Source organism: Manacus vitellinus, unplaced genomic scaffold, assembly GCF_001715985.3.
Source record: "Manacus vitellinus isolate BGI_N305 unplaced genomic scaffold, ASM171598v3 scaffold_6_pilon, whole genome shotgun sequence".
In the NCBI taxonomy this organism is placed as follows: domain Eukaryota; kingdom Metazoa; phylum Chordata; class Aves; order Passeriformes; family Pipridae; genus Manacus; species Manacus vitellinus.
Window position 1 is genome coordinate 37,534,620 of NW_021940750.1, and position 22,938 is coordinate 37,557,557.

General features: G+C 39.8%; 1 protein-coding gene across 1 annotated transcript; it reads right to left on the reverse strand.

The window, feature by feature from the left end:
• Positions 1–7,857: 7,857 nt before the first annotated feature.
• Positions 7,858–22,502, reverse strand: HIF1A (hypoxia inducible factor 1 subunit alpha). Its single transcript, XM_025896073.1, has 13 exons — positions 22,317–22,502; positions 21,419–21,564; positions 21,233–21,317; positions 17,960–18,072; positions 16,672–16,874; positions 15,111–15,217; positions 14,779–14,926; positions 13,690–13,910; positions 13,224–13,504; positions 12,586–12,708; positions 11,962–12,356; positions 8,139–8,265; positions 7,858–7,975 (listed from the first exon to the last, which is right to left on the reverse strand). The coding sequence occupies exons 1-12, from the start codon at positions 22,363–22,365 to the stop codon at positions 8,202–8,204; spliced, it is 1,935 nt and encodes a 644-aa protein (XP_025751858.1). The 5' UTR covers positions 22,366–22,502; the 3' UTR covers positions 7,858–7,975; positions 8,139–8,201.
• Between the last annotated feature and the right edge of the window lie 436 nt (positions 22,503–22,938).

The following is a 22,938-nucleotide window of genomic DNA, read 5'->3' on the forward strand; positions in this document are numbered from 1 at the left end:
GCTGAGCGGACACCCGGAGGAGCCCCGGCGTCGGAGAGAGCCCCGAGCCTCCGTGAGTACGGACCCGGCGAGCAGCGGGCACTGCTCGGGCGGTGGTGGGGTGGCTCCTGCGGGAGCCGCGGTTGGTGCCCGGGATGCTCCGCAGCCCTCTGGAGGCTCCCAGGAGGGTTTTTAGGGACGAGGCTCGTGTTTGAAGGCGGCGTTGCGGTGATTGCCCCTGCGGTCGGGGCTGGGCTGCGGGCAGCCTGCGGGTTGTGGGAGCGGGGATGGGCAGCGGCACCTGCGCCGGGAGCGGTCCCCGGGCTTGGCAGGAGAGCATCCAAGTGCCTCTGCACCCTGAGGGCTACGGGGATGTGGTCTCGGCTGGTGGGAGATCACCCCTGCGCAGGGGGATCCTTGACGGGTGAGAAACAGCATGTAGGGAAAGTGTGGAATAAGCATGGGATGGAGCGCGTTACGCGTGTGGTGCCTTTGGGATATTTAAAACCTGCAGGAGTTTTGCCCAGCGACCAGGTTAAAAATTCACATTTCGCTTTCTCAAATAGCAAAATGACTGTTAAATTCTGCTGGCTGCGGTGCCGTGGTTTTTCCAGTTCACCATTAGCATCAACTAATTGATCCAAAGGTCGCTCCTTATGGCAGGGCACATCAAGCTGTCAGCTCCTACAATGACAGGAGCTTCCACACAGTGCTTCAGGCACGCAAGCATCTTGCCATATTTATTGTATGTCCCAAGAGGTTGCTGGAATCTAACCTTTAGCAGCCTCTTTTAGGAGACGAATGGCCATCGGGTGAACAGCTGTTGCCTGTGAGCACCACTGGTTGCCAATGTCATTGATTATAGGAACAGGAGCATTCACAGAGCTTTTGCATATGAACTGGACAGGTTTTATCAGCTGCAGGAGGAGAGCTGCACCTGCTGAGGTTTGGTTTGTGGGGGGTTTTTTGGTGGTTTTTTGTTTGTTTGTTTGTTTTATTCCCGAAAAGACATTTTTATCTTATCATTTGGATTCACGTTTAGGGATGTAGGGAAGTGACCTCCTTCATCCAGTACATGACCCTGACTTCAACAGATTGTACTGATTTTAGAACAGAATGACAGCACTGTTGGGAAAACAGATATAATGTGCTCCCCCCTCAGTGGATTTAAGGATTCAAAGCACAAGTAAGTTAAAACTGACACATCGTGGAGTGAGTTCATCCTTACACACAGCTCAAGCCAAGCCCTGTTTAGTTACAGGAGTTACCCTTAATTTGATGGGAGCAGAGGAGCCTGGCTCTGGAGTGATGCTGAATTTGTAAAGCTTGAGTTTGTTTTCTGATTTTTGTATTTCAAGCACGCAGCGAGTGGGGTGATTTCTCGGGGATGGTGTTTCAAGAAACACTATATGGAATTTTTACTTTTTTTCCTAAGGCAGCTGGGGCTGTGTGTTGTCACGCTTTGATCGTGTCAGATGATGCAAGATGTAGTGAGGATGAGGCTATTGTGACCATCTTAACATGTGCTAAGTCTTCCCTTGCAGAAAGTTTGGGTACAGTGTAAAGAATGAAAATGCAGAGGAATAAAACCAACTAACGGGGTCTCTTACTGTAATTCCCTTATGTGGTATATAAAGTTAAATACAATATCAATTCTTAAACTAATTAATACTCTTTTTCATAAATGTGTGTTGTCAGTGCTCCTTCAGATTTTTCATTACTACATTTCAATTCTTAATTGATACCTTCCAAACTAAAGAAAAAATTTTTTAAAAACTTAGATGATGTAAGGAAGAGTGTGCTGGTTACTGTATCTTCTTCATATTCTTATTTAATTCCTAAACAAAAGGGTAAAATCCTGTTTGACCTATTAATTCCTAGTTTCTAACTTGCAAGTTAAAAGCCATTTATCCTGCATAGACATAAATAATGGGGTTTTACAGGTGCACATGGCACAAGACAACTCCTTTTTCTTTTTAAGTATCTTGTATGCTGCATTAGAACACATTTTCAAATTGAAAACATGAAAATAAATAATATTTTAATCCTTTTTTTATGAAAATAAATCATGGATATATTTTATTAAATAGCACATTCCAAGTTCTGTATGTGCAAATACACTAATAACGGATAACAGGATCATACTCTACTGTGACAGCACTCGCACATGCCTTCTGCTTTCAGACTTGTCAACCAAGCAAAAGCATTGCAAAATCCTTTTAGTCTGTGCAGTAGGAAGTGGTATTGATTTAACAGGACAGCAGGAGTCATAAGTCCTTGTCAAGTTATTTGCATGTACTGACAGCAGCTGAAATCACCTGTAGACATGATGGTGGATTCAAGGGGGTTTCTGTTTTGTAACTAAGGGTGTTCTTGGTGTGATTACTCAAAGAGGTCTCATAAAACATTCTCTGGCTCCGTATCTGTTGCTTGCTCACTCGCTTGATCTCTTTGGCTTTCCACAGGAAAACCTACACCATCCCTATATCCAACTTGTTAAATTGTATGTTTGGCCTCTTTTGTTTGTGCACATGGTCTGCTTAATACAGGTGGGATAACCACCTAAGGTGAACAGGATTCAGCTTTTATACAAATATAATGTTTATATTATATTTAATATCAAATATATGGATGCTTTTGGGAAAGTGGCCACATGTCTGTCTGGTGCTCAAGTTTCTGACAGCAGTCAGTAAGATCTCGAATCTGCAAGGAGTTTCAGTTACTTATGCACAGTGGTTATTTAGTTCACTTTAAGGTGGGCTGCCACCTCCATCTTTTACTGCAAGGAAATGGGATGAACAGAAGGATCACAGGTGTCACAAATTAGAAACAAACCCTCTCTTTTATTGAATTTTATACTGTTACACAATCAAAAAGAAATACAGTCACAAGTACGTCAAAATGTTTCAAGAGAAATATCAATTGCAATACGTTGTACTTGGTTCCAAAAAAGAATTCCATTAAAATATACCACTTCTTCATGAGAGAATACTGCTATTATTCACAAAATCTACTGTACTGTATAAATCCAGTAGCAAACTCTTTAACTTTTTGGTAACTTGCTCAAGGTAAACAGGGAAGCAGAAGGTAAATGACAACTCATTTCTAGAATTTGGATCAAAAATCACTATTCCTCCAGAATGGAGCTTTCCAGGGAGTTAAGTGCCTAATAGCTAATAGTATTTTTAATGAAAGCTGAATACTCAATCATGTGATTTCCTATGAAAAAAATGGCCTTCCTACAAAGTATTCCTGGCCTGTGAAGTGTTTATTTTCATGCTGTACAATTACAGTTTGAATAATGTGCTTAAGTGCAGTGACATTTGAGTGAGATGTGTGCTCTGCTCAGGAGCAGCTCATCAGTGGGAATGGGAACAGATGGCTGACCTGGGGCATGTCCAGCCTGGCTGACAGTGACAGGATGCTCCCAGCTCCCACTGCAAAAGGTTTACTCAGCAGTGTAACAGCAGAGAACACTTGCCAACAGATACTGGTGGAACAACCCCCAGTTCTGCCTTTAGCTACAATCATTTAGCCGTTTAATTAAAGAGCTCTTTAAATAATGAAAAATTACTATTAAATATGCAATAGTTTAACCTGTAATCACCAGACTTTTTTGACCCTACAGTTGTATTTCATTGCAAGCAGAGCTGATAATTTCATCCAAAATAAGCTCTGAAGTCTTTGAATTGTCACTAGTGCTATGTGTAAATTGTTCTTTTTGGCCCTAATCTGTGATTCTTTAATTCAGTATTACTTTGTGAGACTTTAATGTGCGTACACAGACACTGAAGGAAGGAAACTTAATAATAGTAAGTTGCTTCCATTTCACTCAAAGGTTTTCAAAGATCACCAAGGTCCAAGCCAGTTGCACCAGGTGAGAGGAAAGTATGTTAGAAAGGTGTATTTTGGACTAGAGGTGACCTTAATTTACCCAATATACTACACCCAAGATAAGTTACTGGACAGCAGATTTAAGTGACTTCTGAGAAGCCACAGTTGCTACTGCAACTACGTTTGGGTAAAGGAATGAACAATACCATCATAAATACTAGTTTAAAAATTCCTTTACCTTTTAGCAAAATCATCACTGTTGATGATTAAAACATCAATTAGAATTCATATTTAAAAAGAATAATTGTGCTGTGCCCTGAAGAAACCCTGGCTTGACTATTGTTGTAGTCAGGAAAACCAGGAAGCTAACTTTGTTATTCTCCTCAGTTTATCATTTCCACATAATCTAGCATGTTCTATATGCAGGAGGAAACACTGTATTTACCCACAGTTTCTTCTTAACTTCTAATGGCAAAGGATAAATCATAGAACCACAGAATGGTCTGGGTGGGAAGGGATCTTAAAACCCACTTAGTTCCAAGCCCGTGCCATAGGCAGGGGCACCTTCCACTAGACCAGCTTGCTCCAAGCCCTGTTCAACCTGACCTTGGACAATACCAGTGATGGGGCACCCACAGCTTCCTTGGGAAACCTGTGCCTGTACCTCACCACCCTTGTGGTCATGAATTTCCTCCTAATTTCTAACATAGTGCCTCTACATTTAAAAAAGGCAGCAAGGCAGTAAAGAAAGTATTCAAAATCAATAAAAAAACATTAAGGAAGCAATTTATTCTAGAAGCTTGTCCTCCAAAGTACGTTTAGAATCAGTGTCTTCCTGGAGTCTAAGGGGAAAAAAAAAGGTGGTTTAACAGGGAAAAAAAAAAGCTAGTAAAACAGAAACAAACAAACAAAAAAAAAGCAACTGAAAGGTGTACTTCTAGCTTTGCAAACTGGCATCTGCATTTACCAAAGCTCATGCAAGGCCAGAGCAATTACTATTACTTTTCCATGCCTTCTTCACTGTCTCTAGGAGGTCTGGTAAGTTTTTGTTAGGTTGGTTTTTTTCCCTAGAGTAAATCAAAACAGCTACTGCAGTTCATCCCAGTAAACAAAATGCTGTGCCTTGTTACTATGTATAGTAAAAAACACGAGAGTTGAAAAGATTCTGGCTCTCTTAAATCCACAGCTGCTGTCACTAAAATCAAAGATGATCAAGGCAAGGTTTGATGGGATTCTGAGCATCTTGGTTTAGTGGAAGGTGTCCCTGTCCATGACAGTACTGTTGGAGTGAGGTTATCTTTAAGGTCCCTTCCAAGATACACCATTCTGTGATTCCAGCAGGCTCACAACCACAAATCACATGGGTCACTTCAGTTTTCCTCCTCTTTTTAGCATGGACTTTTCTCTATGAAAACTTAACTGCCCTCTTAAAGTACACTGAAGAGGAACTGACAGATCCAAACAGGTCAGGTTCCTCCAAAATACGGTCAAGAAGGCAGCAGAACACCATCAAGCAGGATGGTGTGGCATTTCTCTTGGGAGATGCAAAGGGATAACCCAATGGGGGCAGTACAAAAAGCAGAACCCAGCTGCACTTCTCACCTGCCTGCAAGACCCTGCCTGCAAGTATCACATCAATCCGTGCAGAGCTAAGCAGGAGGGATGCCCCAACAGTGGGGGCTTTAGCTGACTTCACTGTTTAAACCTTTTAACTGCTGACAGAGAAAGAAATGCCATGGAAAGAATGCCAGCCCCGAGACCTCGCACAGTAGGCAGGCAGGAGCTCTGCTGCTTTCAGCCACAGAACTTTGTAAGCTCTATAGGCTGCATTAAAAATCTTTACTATTCAGTGATGGGTGTATACAGGGAAAACGTTCTCTGCACGAAGCTTCAGCTCCAGCTGAGTGCCCCTGCCCACTTTATCCTCTCTGTGCAACTTCTACGCAAAACTGTGACAAGTGTGTAACCACCTGCTGCCAATGCCTTATCTTGCTCATAGTGTCCTTTTGGCTTAATACAGTTGTGGCAGTTTGGATAGTGCATCTTTCAGTGAAACAGTCATTTTAGAGAACAAGTTAAGCTTATGTACTATTATACTGATTTCAAAGCAGTGCAATGAAACCAAAGTTTACAGCCTTAAACCAAAGTAATTCCTGTGAGACTCCACAGTTGATTACTTACAGAGAGATAAGTTTTTTTTAAATTAGTTTGGAGAATGCACAGAATATCTTGACCATATTTACACAATACAGGGTTATACCAGTAGCATCATGTTTTATGACACCAAACTAAGAAAAGTCACCGAGTCGACAGGACAAGAATGTAGAACAAGTTTTATCAAGTACCAGCCTAAATTTTTAATCACGGAGTTTTGTGATAAAAACCCATCTTAGATCGATCGCTCCCGTGAATTTGATTTTTTCCTGCTTTCCTGTGTTACCTTGATAAAGCTTCCAGAGACAAGCCTTTAAGCTGTTCATAAAGGTGAATCTTTCTGCTCTAAAGTAACACAAATATGCTGCCTCCTCGCTTTCAGGTTTGCTCACTGGTGTGATAACAGACTGAGAAGTGTCACGTCTTTGGCGAGTGGTAGTACAACACTGTCTAGGAGCACTGGATAGGCTCAAATAATTAACGCAGAGATGTTACAATCAAAACAAGGAAGCAGTGATTTCCAATCAACTCTAAGTTAAAAAGGGAACACGGATGAACAATAACCACTAACAAAAATATAAATTATCTCATTTCTCTCAGATAACACACTCCCCAAGGGGGCCTGGTCCACATATAGTTTATTGATGTAAGAAAACAATACAGTTAGTGTTAGATCCAACCACAAAGAGCAAAAGAATGAGTGAATGAAGGTTTTGTACAGTACATATAGGAAAATAAGATGTTTGTGACAACTATATATTTCTAAATAAAAAGGCTTCTAAATATATTCAAGTTATTGAAATCTACATGAAAACATATGGATGTTAATAGCAACAAGGTGCATAAAACCAAAACATCAAAATATTGAGCAACTCAATGTTGTACTAGATAAAAGTTTGCTAACAATGCAAGATGTTTTACAATCTGCTTGAAATATCACCTATACCACACAGGGTAAGCTGAACATTTAGATTTAAGATCATACACAATATTAGCATTAACTTCAACAACTACAGGCAGGGATTTTTTTTTTTTTTTAAGCTGGCAAAGTGACTACTTTAAGAACATCAAACTTTCTCTAAATTGAGAACGTATCCAAATAAAATGCTGCTAGCCCTTTCCAGATAAACCCTTCCTTTGACTAATTGACCACACTCATTGAAGTCAAAAGCGTAAGACAGCATTTAAGAACAATTTATATTACAACGTGACTAAAATAATGACATAATCCAGGTTTAAACATGTTTTCATAGGCAAACAAAAGATTCTTCTTAAAAACTAGTTTTTATAAATGCAGAATATATTGCATGAGGAACTGCTGGTATTTTTTAAGAAAATATATTGTGCGATTGTGGCTACAATGCACTGCTGCAAAGCATTGTTGTTTCTTATAAAAACTATTAAAATAAAAAACTTACTTGAACATAAAGAGTAAGAGAGCACAAGTCTTCCAACTACCTATGAAAAGCAGCATGGAAGTATTGCCAGTTTTTCCTGTGTTGACATTTTACTAATGGTAAGTTTTGGTGACCAACTCCCCAGCCAAAAAATAAATATTTTTTTTTTAAAATTAGGTGCATATTTCAAAGCTGCTATTGCAAGTGTGTTTTAAATGTAATGGACTTAAAAGTGTATGTACCAAAGAATTATAAAAATGCACTATAGTTTGAGTTATTGTTACATAAAGAACATATTAAAAAGACTGTCAAAATAAGTAGAAAGGGGATCAAAACTGAACTAACTGAATTAGTGCAGTACTGTAGCCAGGCTTCTAAAATCAGATATAGAAAATATAAATAGACTGCTTTAGGTGATGATTCACCAGTGTCCAAAAAAGGAACAAGTTTTGTGAAAGCTCAGTTAACTTGATCCAGAGCTCTGAGCAGTTCTTCACCCTGTAGCAGGTTTCTGTTGCCTTGTATGGGAGCGTTTACTTCGCAGTCGTAACTCGTGAGTTGGGGGAGTCCACTCTCATCCATCGACTGCCCTAGAAGTTTACTTGCTATGTCTAAAGAGGGAGGGGAAGGAGAAAAAGTGCACTTTATTCACCATGCTTAACCTCTCCTCCAGAGCTGTTCATAAGGAGCTAAGTTTGGATAGTTCTGGCCTGACTCAGTTCTTTTTCACACAGTCCCCTCCACCCCCGCTGCCTATTAAAGGAAGATACCAACCAGTTGATAGTAGAATGATTGTCTTTTGCTCCACTCCATTATGACCATTTGTTTTGCATCCCTTTACACGTTTCCAAGCAAGTGATGCATTTCCTCCACGGTCTCCTGTCTGCTGGAATAAAGACCCCTAGAAAGAAATAAAATGAATCTTCTTTATTGAATACTGTATCTTTCTATCCCTCCACATCCCTCTTCCAAATTAACAGTTCCCATCACTAGTTACTAATGTAGGCACTGATACAATTTAAAGTGGCCTTTGTTCAGAACTTGGGGAGAAATGTATTTACAAGTCCACTAACCTTGAAAATTACTTAAATGAAAACTGAATCAGATTTCAAGACCTTACTTCCCTTACAGAAAACAATTACTAAATCCTGGTTATCACCAGTTACCACAGTCAAGATTAGCGTGTACATGTACACATACACACCCATTTAATTAGCACTGCTCTGGTGTGAGTAAGCATCAGGTCTACACTGGAGTCTCTAATGGTTTTCTGCACTGGAATTAACAGTGTATAGACAGGAGATTCAGGAACCTCAGTAGGTCGATTCTATCTAAATTTAAGATGTGAATTCTGCTTGCACTCCAGTTATTGCCTTGTGGGGAATGCAGTCCTAAGCCAGTCTACTGCAGATACGGCTCCTTAGCATATTGTTTTGACAGCAGCACAGAAGATATGGGGATTAGGAAGCTGTAAGGGCTTCATGTAATTAGGATAAGGAAGAAGCAGCTGCCACTGAAGCAGATGGAAGGAAAAACCGCGGTCTTAGTATCAAGTTTCCTGGCAGAAATAGTTGAATCTGCAAAGTTTGGTCTTGTTAGTACTACTGACTGCTGCAACAAGAGAAGGTATTTCAGAACCCTGCCACTACAGCCAACACTTAAAACAGTAAAGAGCATGTTTTCAGATTATGACACCCATGCAAGTCAAAAGAACAGATGTATAATAGAAGGTACAGTTTACTCAGAAGCTGCAGTTCATACTGAGGTCAGTAGTCACCTACATTGTTGCTGGTTCACTTTTTTATTGTGAATGCAATCCAGCCCTTCATTTTAAGAAAAGTATGGCTCATAACTGTTCCAGTGTAATGATTTAGAACATTATTTTATAATCAGACTACGACACATCTTGCCCTCGCCTAATTCTCCTGTTTCCTAGGAAGCTAAAGGAGTACTTTACTTTGGTCTTCACTTATTTTCACTCCTTGCAAAATACATTCTGCTTCCCTAAAGCTAATAAGTTGTGCCAAGTGTTTGTACAATTCCAGAATAGCGTGTATCTCAAGCCTGGATTTAACATCACTTTTCTTCTGCATGTGTGAAAGGCCTGTGTATCCCTCTCAGAAATCCATTCTGGAGAAAGAAGCCAAACAGCAAAAGCACTTTCTTAAAATAACATCAGTAAGACCCAGCTTCATGGAAACCGAGCTTCTGATTCTGAGAAACCATCAAAATATTTACAACACTTTTGTCAGATACAGAAAAAAGAGAAAGGTTTAGCAAAGGATGAAGTCTGAACCTGTAAGCATTAAACTGGCACTAAGCACAGAAGACTGAAAACTGTTACAGCAGTTAATACTGAACTGCTTGTGTTTTGTGTATTTAATGACATCCCAAGCTATTTTGAATATTTTGTCAGCAACACTGCAACAGCTGTAGCACCACTACATGAGCAAAGGGCAATGGAAGGCAACAAAATTTCTTGCAGAGCTATGAATTCTAATATGGCTTCTGGAAGCAACAGAACAACATGCAAAGCATTTAGCAAATGAGAACAATGGCATAATTATGATTTAAAGAAAAAATAAAGTGTTTGCCTCATAGAAAAACTGGACATATAAAATCTTTCACAGCTCTTTTAGCAGACAGCAATGATAAAGACAACAAACAGTGATTTATCTCATGCCCAAAGCAGAATACTAGCACAGGAATAATGCATAGTTCAGAGGAAAAATAATCCTGCACTGTAAGACATGATAGGTGACTACAATTAGGAGATGGACCACTAGAGAAACAAAGAATCTCAAAGGCTACATTGCAGTAGAGGAAGTAAGACTTAACTGTGCAAAACTTAAGTGAAAATTTGCAATGAAGGCAAGAAGAGAGAGAACAGTGTATGATGGCAAAGCTCAAGGGCTCAAAAGACTAAGAAGTGACAGCAAGAGACAAAGACTATGGAGACAAAAATACCCCTGCAGAAAATAACAAGCTGGACAACCCCCAATTAAGTGACACAAATATAAGAATATCTAAAAAGTTTCTTTTGAATAGTTAGGACAGATGATGACGACCTACTCCAAAATCACACACACTAATTCTAGACAGAGTGTGCATGGAAGAGAGTGGTAGTAATAGAGATTGGCTAAGTTATTATAGGACTTCTATTCCCTCATGGTTCAGATGGTCTTGTTATCTCATTAAGTAAAGGAATCTCAGACTTCATGGAAAAATGAAAACACAGAAAGAAGCATAAGAACACTATCTCTGGTATCGACAAATATGAAAACTGAGTTTCAATTCAAAAATGAAATAAATACAGCAATTACACATTTCAAGGTGATGTCTTACATTTGTGCATATCCTACTGAAGAACATGTATGTTCAGAGAAGAGTATCTTCTACCTAATCAAGAAATGTGCTTGAGAGTAGAGGGCACTTTTGAAACAGCTGACAGTAAAAGAGAACTGAAATTGGAGTATCTGCATAGATATATAAATATAAATTTCACTATCAAACAATTAATTATTTCTGATCCCAAGATTCCATTGCTTATCAACAGCTCAACTCAGGAGTCTGCAGTGATGCCTCATTTCAGAAATTGCAAGGTTAAAAGGGAATATTTTAAAATGGTAAAACAAAACTCACAATTCCAACTGCCTGAAAAAGTGAACCATCATGTTCCATTTTTCGTTTTCTCTGAGCATTATGCAAAGCTAGCATCTTTGGATTTAGTTCTTCATCCAGTGCAGTAGATCTAAGAAAAATTGATTCAGGCTGTTAAGATGTTTCTACTCTCCTCAAGCCATTCTTCTTTCGTGGACACTTATATATACACATCATCACAGAACTGAATTTATGAACTCTACTACTTTTCATTCATAAATTGACTCATTTCAGCAATCACTGTCTATGAGCATAGCAAATGTTAGCTTTTAATCTTGCTGTGAAGCTCAGAATGAGTTTCAACAAAAATTTTTAAATCTGCAGGAAAAAAAGCATAAAAGTTCAGCAATTTACTTTTGAAAGAAGGGAGAGAAGGGTGAGGGAAAGTCTTTTCTGAACATTTCTATGTACAGCTAAATCTTTTATGCATCATAAAACTGATGTTTGACTTTACGTAGTTCTCTATTGTGGTAAATGTCTACTACATACACCACAGTCCATCATCATAAAATACGGCTCATTTTAAAAGCAATAAATGTAGCTCAGACTGTAGCTGCCCCTTACTTCTAACAAAGTGGACAAGGAAAGCACCACAAATACTGTGTGGGTGCAACTACCTGTAAATTGCCTACTGCCTTCTTGTCCAAGGGCTGCATGTCAGGCACAAGGCAGATCAAAATCTGAACACAGTCTGCATACAGTAGCTGCCTGTTACATAAGGTGCTTATGTAAAAGCTACCGTAAAATTAACTTCAGGGAGGTTTACTATAAAAAAAAAAACAACACAGACTTGTTTGAAGTGTCCAATTTAAATGTACCAATTCCTACTTTGAAGCAGAATGCTGAAGACAACATACAACACATGGCAGAATTTATAGGTGTATTATATCTAGTTCCTTGAACCGACACTAGGGCTTAAGCTGCGCTTTCAAAATACCTTTTGTTCAGAGTTACTGTTAGCAAGCTGGGTGCTCCTGGAGAAGGTTTTTCCGTCTGATCCACTGTTCCTTTTCCTGCTCTGATTGGAGAGGCGGTTCGACTCCTGTTCCCGCCGTAAGGCGACGCCGGGGCACTACTCGTGTCACTGCCCACGTGCACAGGAGACGAAGGGACGATTATTGCCTTCACATCGTCCGCACGTTCCGCCGCCGGCTTTATCTCCTCAGCAGGGCTTGGCGGCGTCTGAGTCTGCTGAAATATGGTAATGGTGGCTGCACTCTGAGAGCTGGAAGAGCTGCTTTCCAGCGGAGAGAGCTGATCAAAGGATCGCAGCTGGAAGTCATCATCCATCGGGATGTAAGGAGCCAACATCTCCAAATCTAAATCGGTTTCCTGGAAAAGACGAGACGTAAAACTTATAAATATGGAAGAAATCTCAGCTAGGACTTCATGGCTTCATCAAGGCTCTTCCTTTCACCAAATCTTTAACTATTTTTTTGCACTTTAATAAAAATGTTACATAAAGAATGAAGGAAGTTCCTGAAGACGTCCTAAGGAGAAAGAGAAGCACATTCAGAATAAGTATGGTGATGATGAAGACTTTTAAGTTACTGTACTTTACCTGAGTAGAGAACGGATTTTTTGCTTCTGTATCTATGGCAAAGAGTTTCTCCACTAATTCCAGTTTGAATTCATTCGCCATATCATTATCCACGTCAAAGCAGTAGTCGTTGGGACTACTGGGCTGTGAAGACATTTTGAGCACAGTTTTAGGTTTCCCTCATTACACCGTTTTGCACTGTTACCTACAGATTCTCTGAAATACATTCTAATTTAATTTCAAACTTAGTGGCACGAAATTCAAATGGGAAGGGAAAACACTTACACTTGCCTGTATACATTCAAATTTACCCCACTTGGGAAGCACTTGCCTATCTGGAACCTGGAAGTAGCCCCTACAGTAACTTATTACAACTACTTTGCTGTTTAAGGAAGTTGTGTCTGAATCATTCTTTTCTAAAAAGACCAATCCCAAGCTCTCCCCATTTCTATCAGATGGTATTGCATGTGTTTGCAAGACTCGTTTTAATGAAAAGATATGAAAATTTATCTGTTTCCTCAGATCATGGCGTGAGCTTAAGTCACAAGGTAGAAATAATTCCCAATTCCTGTCCTGGCTGCATCCTTAACCAGATTTGCCCCACAAGCCCCAACAGCACATACATTTTAATGACAGCATATCCAAATTACGAAACTAACCTCAGGTGAACTTTGGCTGGTACTTGCATCAGAAGGGCTGGTTGGTTGCTCTTGCACCTGAGGCATGGTAAAAGAAAGTTCGAGTGGCTCTGTGTTTGGCTCCAGCTTTAATACAACTTCTCTATTGAGTGCAGGATCAGCATTGCTACGAAGTGGCTTTGTAGTTTCAGAGGCAGGTAGTGGGGACATTGCCATATTTATATTCTGCAATTTCTCACTGGATGAGGGGAGCATTACATCGTTATACAAAGGAACTTCATCACATTGTTGTTCATCAGACTCTATAAAAATTAAAAGAAACCATCAACCTAAGTAACAGCACTGTGCGTGTCTATGGACCTCAATAAAGTTAAACAGCAGCTGAAATACCACTGGGCAAGTGGTACTGGGAGGTTATTTTTTGAAATCTACTTTAAAATACTAACTTTGCTAATTAGCATGCTTTCCAATTTAAACACACACCCACCATTACTGCTGAAATCTAGAGAGATAATTGTGTCTCCAGCAGCTGGGGCCAGCACAGTTAAAGCATCTGGTTCCTGTTTAAGTTTTTCAAAGAGGCTGTTGGTGTCATCCAGGTCATCTTTACTGAATATTTTGGTCATTTTCATATCAGGAGACTCCACTGGTTTCAGCATACACTCAGTTTGTCCAAGGGAAAAAATTAAGTCCTTCTGAACAATTCCACTGTCAGACAGAGAGGAAGATGACTGTTAAAGAACAGCTAAAAGAAATAAATTTTGGCTTAACAGTTTTGTAAGTTGAAACCCACCCCCCTTCCCTAAACAAAACAAAAAACCCCACCACACACATCCCACAAAATTACCAGGATAAGGGCTTTAAAATTTCTTTTTTTCTTACTTGTTCTTTCCTCAAAAGTAACAGACAAAGCAAGTACTGACTGTAGGGCCATCAAAAAAAAGTAACAAAAATAAACATGCTTTTCTGAAAGCATTAAGGAAGACAGAAAAAAAAAGGGAAAAAAAGTTAGATATTTCCTAAACTATGTATGTACATGCAATATCTCGACAGATTTATACTGGTACATTCACTAAAGTTTTGAAAAGCTAATTTAGGACTATTATACAATTGCAGAAAAACAGTCAGGAAGTCTGCTTTGAGTTGAAGCTTTCAATTAAAAGAGGAATTCTAAGGAAGAAAAAGATAAATGGGATTATAAAAGGCACCATTACTGCTGCTCTGACTCCATGACTACAAGTTACTGGTGGAATTAACTGCTCAGACAAAGATTAGAGAGTTTTTTGAGCACACAAATGCTCAAATGCTTACAGTGAGACAGTATAGAAGAGGCTGGTCCTATACTCATCATTACATCCAAAATGCGTTTTGTTTTCAAATATAATTTCTTATCCTAGGACTGGCAGTATTCTAAGCAAAAATTCAATTCATTTGTAGGGAACAGTAATATCATAACATATTCAACAGCGGATGGCATTCTCAGAAAGTTGAAAAAAAAAAGATGTAGTTCCATCAGAACCTGACTTTGTCTTCGATAAAGATGACGACAAAGAACATCGAAGTCCACTCAACTTACCTCAACACATAGTTTACACACACTATGCACTGTGGCTGAGAATTCTTAGTGTTGTATATAACAGTTGCTTGAGTTTCAACCCAGACATAGCCACCTTGTTTTGCCAGCATTCTGTACTGCCCTGTTGTCACCTGCCCTTTTGTGAACACTAAAAACAGAAAGGACACCAGCTTTAATTACATGCAGAAAAAAACAAAATCATTTAAGGTAAACATCCATTGCAGATTCATATATGCACTTAAAAAAAAAAGCTCTTGTTCTGCTGCTGCTTTCCCCCAGTGCTGTCTCTCATCCCCTGTAGTTGGAGGACTTTAAATTCACTTTTCACTTACTGTCATGGTGTGTTTTGGTCAGATGATCAGAATCCAGTGCGTGATAGTACTCATAGATTGAGCGGCCCAGGAGCTCTTCTGGCTCATACCCCATCAACTCTGTAATTCTTTAAAACAAGGGAGAAAATGACTATGTAAAAGCAGACACAGACAAGCACAAATACTAGAGCATGTGGATGCTTGCAGATCTAAAAAATCCCTAAGAGTGACTTCCATGCACACCAGCAGCAACTGCGTCTTACCAGGACTTTTAATTTTGAAATAAATTGCTATTTTTATGCTTCTTTAAAAGAGAAATTTCAGCAGGTATAGGATTCTGCTTCTCATTGAGTATTTATAGTGAGATAGGATTAAGCAAATCCCTGCTTTCTAGACACTTGTAATTTTTTTGCTTCAAGGTGGACCAGCTACTTACAGACCAGCTTAGGGAAATATGAGAATTTAATAAAATAACAACGACACACTTCAACAGTTTTAAACCTGCAACCAAGAGAAATGAGAAATCAGATTTAGTCTTCCCCCTGAAACACTGCCTGCTTTTAAGGAAAATGGGATTTCTTCAGTCTCTAGAGGGCAGTGCTAACAAGGGCAGAGCTTGCATTTTGCTCCATTATAGATGCAGAATAAGTACCTTTTATGTGACACCATCAGTCCTAGAAAGGTAATTCCTGCAGAGGAGAGAAATAACCTGCACTAACCTCCTTTTGTATCTAGTTGCAGCAACTAACTAGAAGTTCACTTATGTTCTAAAGAAAAGGAAATGGGCAGTAACAAATAACACCAAATTAAAAACAAACAAATGAAACAAACAAGCCCCAAACAACAAAAAACCTCAGGGCTGATTATTTCCTTCACTTGGGTTTATCAAATTTGTCAAGCTAAGTGTCCACAGGATAGCAAAATCAGTCTTTTGTGTTTGCTTACACACCTGATTTGTACCAAAACACAAAAATCTCATTTTTCAACAGCAGATGTATTGCATTAAAAATACAGCTGAACTTTGGGATTTTTTTTCTACTGAAGAAAGCAAACACTGATCTCTTGAGGAAGGGAGAGGGGAAGCAATAGCAGTAAAACGCATCTGACAAGTATTACATACACACTCTTTTCAGTCACCAAAATGTCCCATATTTGAGAAACCTAAAACCTTCCTGTTTTTTCAGTGTCTGGAAGAATCTTCTCATTTCAGTTTAGCCACTGTCACTGTAGTAAAGACTTGTTTGAACAGGCAGTTAACTGCAGGCAAAGGATTTATTCACAGAATGGTTTGGTCTGGAAGGGACCTTAAAAATCACCTTGTTCCAACACCCCTGCCATGGGCAGGACACCTTCCACTAGACCAGGTTGCTCCAAGTCCCATCCAATCTTAGATCTCATCCCATCCTCCTTAGATCTAAAAATCTGGCTTTGAAGGTATCCTGATCATTCAGTAAAAACCAAAGTATCCCACCAATGACTCCACTGGGGAGATGAATCGAGTTATCAAGAAAGACTATGTAAATGTACAAGGCAAACATTAGCCAAATTAATTATTTTTTAGAGTATAAATTATATATATTACCTTTCATCACAATAGGAAAATTTCATATCGAGACTGTGACGACTGAGGAACGTTTTACTGTCCAAGGGGACCTCAATGTTTGATGGGTGAGGAATAGGTTCACAGATCAACACCAGACACGTCATGGGAGGCTTTTTGTAGCCACAGTGAGTTTGGTTACCACACGTGTCGTACACACGGATGTGTCCAGTGCAGTGCAGCACCTACGGGGAAGGTGTATTTTAAAGAGAGACGAGGTTCTTGTCTGCCAGACAACACACTCATATTGCCATTAGCACACCAGAGCAAAGTCCTTCCCTCCCCACCCCTCGATGTGGTAGCAGCCAGAGGAAGGAGCAGTGCTGTGGGATGGATGGAGGGACAGCTACAGGAGAGCAGTTGTTCTCCACCCTGTGATGGGCACACAGGCTGTCAGCTCCTTCCCCTCAGTGCTGCGTGAGGCAACACCACAAATTGCTGCATTTCTGTGAACTGCTGCTCTTTGAAAGTTACAGTAATGACACTGATAAGCAACTGCCTCAGCAAGAAGCATCTTGCTGTTTAAATTTGAATGTTACGGTAATAGCAGCAACCTCCATTTTAGATCTTCTGCAGAAGTGATGTTAGGGATCCAATATTTCCTTCAAAAGACAAGAAGTTTTGCATTTTGTGGGGTTTTCTTTTAACCATTCTGAAGCAGAAATTGTTCACGGACAGCAGCAAAGAAGTTGTTTGATCCAGAGTAATGAAATTCAAGTTATAAAAGAGAACTGCGAGCCATAATCCACTCGATACAGTAAAAGGTTACTTTTTGTGCAGAGGAGAAAATGCATTCACTGCAGAAAGTTATCAGGCTGGCCTCTTTTTGTTCCAACTGTTACAAAAGGGAGAGCCAGCAGCTTGAAAAGAATGGCATTGAAGTCCTTCAGAGAGACCTCAACTGTCACATTTTCAGTGTCAAATCAAAAGAAATCAGGGATCAGCATAAGTGGTACCAAGTATTTTTTTCCCAGAGAAGGCTTTATGCAAACATATTTAGTAATTACAATTGTTTGTAAGTAAATTACCTCTAACTTAAAATGGAAAATTCATTAGAAGAGTCTTGAAAAACTAATTTTAAAACATTGTGTCGGTTACCTCTGTGATGTATTCAGCATTAAAATTCAGCATATTGAAGCACAGTCATTAAATTATAAAGTACTTAGTGAAACTCAAGCTCGTTACATGAAGTAAAAATGTTGAAATACAGTGTTATGACATCTGAAGAGGAAGCTGCCAAATTATGTAAATACTCCGTTGCGTTAGTTACCTTCCAGGTAGCAGACTTTATATTCACTGTTCTTCCCCTGCTAGTCAGTGTACACTTCATTCTGAGAAAAAAGCTGCGCTCCGTGTTTTGCTCTTTGCCCTTTTTCACAGGACCTGGCAAAAGCAGACAGCAAACCAGTTCTTAAGCTCTTGGATCGTCACGGTGCAAAAAATCCCCCAGCATGTTAGAGAACTCTCAGTCTAGGAGAGGACTCAAAAAATAAACCAAAAAGATGGATAAGCCTAACAGCATTTTTGATAATAACACTTTTCAGAACAAGTTTTACTATCGTGGAGACAAAAACCTGAAGTTTCATAGAATCAGAGAATGGTTTGGGTTGGAAGAGATCAAAATCATCTAGTTTCAACACCCATGCCCCTAGACCAGGTTGCTCCAAGCCCCATCCAACCTGGCCTTGAACACTTCCAGGGATGGGGCAGCTACACTTCTCTGGGCAACCTGTGCCAGGACCTCACCACCCTCATATGGAAGAATTTCTTCCTAATATCCAGTCTAACCCTGCCCTCTGTCAGTTAGGAGCCATTCCTCCTTGTCCTGTCACTCCGTGACCTTGTTCGAAGTCTTTCTCCAGCTCTCTTGGAGCCCCTCTCAGCCTGTCCTCGTAGGAGAGGCTTTTGCAGCCCAGTTTCAATGTTTTAAGATTAGTATTGTTTTTGTAGTCAACTCCACACTCACAGATTTCAGGAAAAAGGGATGGGGGGGAAAAGACTGATTGAAAATTTAATATTTTTTAATGTTGTGGCAGTGGACAAGAAAAGCACATGCAGAATGAGAAGCCCTGTTGAGTTGGTGTCCCTGGAAATGCATCAGTAATTCAGGTTCAAACCAAATACCTTTGGGCCTGTAGCTCTCCAGGACTGCAGTAGCTTTAAATTTTTCAATTCAGAATTAACAATTCTGCTGTTTACATGCATCCAAATACTTCCATGGCAATTTACACTCTTGGAGAGTAAATGAGGACCAGGTTTTTAAACACATTATTAGCATTCTTGGGCAGAAAAAAAAATTGAGAAACCCTGATACAAATCAAGGTTAGCAGCAGTAACTTTTTAGCTTTAGTTGCTACCAGCAGGCTTAAAGTTAAGATTTTGTTTTTACAGGGGAGATCCTTTCAGAGTCAATTACTAGTTACACTGTTGTGGGCAAAGAAAATGTAACTGATGGTATCAGGAGAGCTGCAAGCAGCTCACAATGGGTGGGAGAAGGAAATAAAGCACCCAGGAGAAGGAGCAGTGGGAGAGCCAGTTTGCTGAGGCTTGCCAAGGAGCAACGACCGAATCCTGGCAGAGGGGAAAGTTTAGAACTTATGACCTTGCTTCTGGTACAAGTTTATATGGTAATTTGCTCTCATCCTCCACAGATAATAGTAGCTATGAAATTCTTCAGGGTGGCTTGCACTGCAGCTACTAGTATGACAAAATTCATTAGAAAAACATTAAAACCCCAATACCTACATTGTCTATGGCTTCTAGTGGAGGCAAAGACTAACGGGGTCAAGCCCATTTTAGGCCACATCAAAATATCCTCAATAACGGGGCAGGGGAACTAAAGCAGAGTTCACAGAAGCAACTAAAACTTCTTTAATTCAATATGTTTTAAAAGAGTTAAACCAATCTAGAAATCGGCAGTTGAAGGTCACACAACATTATTGTTACCAAGCCCTGATGCTTAAGGCTCTGCTTTACAAAGCAACTGTAAAAGATGGAGCAACTTTCTCAAGTCTGATTCAGCACTGGGGATTAGTTTTTAAGATCATCAGCTTTGAAAGTTTAAAAAGCAGCTTCATAAAACGAGAACGCAGTTCTGTTTCTGCCAATCACATTCATATTCACTTACACTCATACAATCCCAAAGGGGAATATTTAATACCCAATTCAAAACCAAAATAATTCCACTGATGTAAGAGCTGCAGTAGAATGCAACCTGGGAATACTAATAAATATAAAAATGTACTATTATTACTGTAATTCAGACTTTTGTCTGCCAACTTCATTTGCAAGACAGCTTTTGTAATAATGCTTTCCAGACATCTTATTCCAGTCTGGCCAATTTAGACATGCTAGAGCTGGGTTTGTATGAAACTCAGCGAGATGACATTTTTTAAGAATAAGCTTTTGCAACAAAACCAGTTTTTTTAAACTGCTTTAGGGAAGTTGTTTCCCCAGCCCTGAGACTGCATTACTGTATTCCAAAAGTGGGAGCTGGGGGGATTCTAATCTAGCCTTAGAAATATATTTCAGTACTAAAGGCAGACAAGTTTACAAAATGCTTACAAAACCAAAGTCAAGGCCCTTAGTGCTATGTTATCTTATCAGGTCTCTTCCACTCAATTAGTAGGATGACAACATAAGACTTCTGATTTACAGTGCTACCTGAAAGCAGAGGTCAGGTTTAGTAAGTCATCACTATCTGGATTCAGAGTCCATATAACCCCTGTTTGATGAAACAGAAATTATAGAGGTTGGATTTTAGACTTCTAACTACTGAGTAAAGCAGAATTGTTTGGAGGCAGATGGGCTGCCAAGTCTTTATAGTCATTATCAGATCTTTAGAAGACATAAAAGCAGTAATTCATGGGCAATTGTTAAATTCAAAAGCATACAGAACATGTGAACACGGTGTTCTGCTCCCTCAGACAGAGAAAAGGAGAGTCAGAAGTCTGTGAAAAGATACCAATTTCATGCACCAACTAAAGGGTGCACAGAAGCATCAATCCCAAAGCCCTTTTTGGGGCTGTTCAATTCTTCCCCAGTTTGTTTTTTGGTGTCCTAAAATTCAAATACAGTATCTTTTCTTGTGTCTTAAGTATACCACCACACTTTTCTGGAAGAAAGCATTTGCTTTTCAGTTGTCCTGTAAAGGCAAGCCCAGACCAAGACAAATGCACCAACTGAACCTCTCCATGTCCTTCTGCAGTAATTGCTTAAAATCATTCTCATTCAACCTACCTTTAATTTTATTCCTGTAGGCACTTGAATTCTTTCAACCCTCAAGAACTCCATTTCAGTCATTAATTTTGTTAGATTAAAGAGTAATAATGAAGTCTCATTTTTCCTATAATTAGGATATTGCCAAAACATTTTTGTTATTTCTGTTATTAGTATCTCTCAACAAGGTTTACTTTGAGATTTAAGCAGAAAAGCACAGTAGTTTGTTCACTCAAAACCATTTTCTGGCAGATATCCAACTGTATTAAAGCCAACAGGAACTAACCATAAGTAAATTAAATTGATTTTTTTTCTTTTTTCTCACCATTTCTGTGTGTAAGCATTTCTCTCAGCTCTTCATGGTCACATGGATGAGTGAAATCAAATACACTGTGCCCCGTCAACTCAAACTGCAAGAAATAGGAGGTATATGGGTGTTTAACTTCACATATACAAAAATGGAACAGCTTTTACAGATTTGAAACAGTCTTAGGAAATGTCAGTATTTCACCTGAGTGAGTCCCATGCACTTGTTCACATTTTCAGACATGTATATCATGTCCCCATCTTCAGACAGAACCATGACAAATCCATCAAGAGCCTTCAAGTAGAAACAGTTCAGTTCCTTCTCCATTTTGGCTTCTGTCTCCAGCTCACCTGCAAGCAGTCACACATTTCTGTTTAAGTAAACACCACCCATTCTTCACTTACCACCAGAAATTACATCTGGCACCACTCTGCAAGAAGCCAATCTTGCAGGACCATTCAAACCCAGTATAATGCATTTAGATAAGTGATCAATTCTTCAAGCTCCAGTAATGGTATCACAAATCACAGAAAACCAGAGTGAAGTTAACCCTCTGTGCTTTTATGCATTAAGCAATAAACCTTCCACCTTAAGGAGAAAGTCTACATGGCAAAAAATATTACCATTTATGTCAAAAAGGCATTATCTCAAAAAGGCACTACAAACTTCACTCATGGGCTTGCTGGGAGAGATTTCAAAGTCTGGCTACTGAACTTACTCCTCTATACTTTAAAGGTAGATGTGCAAATAACCAGTACAGCACTCACAGCACTGGTTCATAACCTAACTCAGATACTCCTGTAGTTGCACGGGCAGGTGTAACTGCAGAGACAACACATCCTCAGCTAACTTCACCTTCAGTGGGGCACAAATCACAAAAATATTCCTTGCAGTTCATATTAAGGGGATACACCCACAGTCAGCTCAGCCAGCCTTGCACCAACTGCCTACAGCTGAGTAAAGCACAGCTGGAACAAACAAGTGCAGGAAGGAAACTAACTTTGGGAGAAGCCTCAAATGTGACTGAAAACGGCACTGCAGCTGTGATGAGCCAACCAGGATCACTAGAACAGGGTGGGATTCTGCCCCATCACTCCCTTACCAGCATCCAGCAGCTTCCTCATGCGCAGGTAGCTGATGGTCAGCCTCATGATGGACGCCTTGTCCAGGTGTGCGCTCACGGTGTGGGGCAGAGGCAGCTGGTGGGCGAGTTCATAGAACACTTCGGACTCCTTGCTCCTTCGGCACCGGGCCGCATCCCTTGACTTCTCTTTTCTGCGTTCAGAGCTAATCCTAAACAAACAAAGCTGCGGTTAGCATAGGAAGCAAGAGTTCTCTGTGGAAGTTAAATTTGAAACTAAGCTGTCCAATTAAGCAGTTATCGAAGTTGAATAATTTAAAACCTCAGTTTAAAAGGGCAATTGTATCAAGTTCTGCCGCGGCTGGGCTCTGCCAGGACTGAATTCAAACCTACAGAGTCTTCCAACAGGATCAGTTCTTCAAACAGACATGTGCGTACTCAGAACTGTTCCTGCTTCTCTCATACCGTGACTGCTGCCTCTCCAGCCTTCAAATCCTGTTTCCTAACCCCTCAGGTCCATTCAACATACTACAGAGTAGGTTATTTCCAGCTCATGTACACTCTCCAAGTTCATGCTTTTTTTACTGTCCTTACAAAGCCCACCTCACAAGTCAGATGAACAAGGATACTGATTTAGTATGAG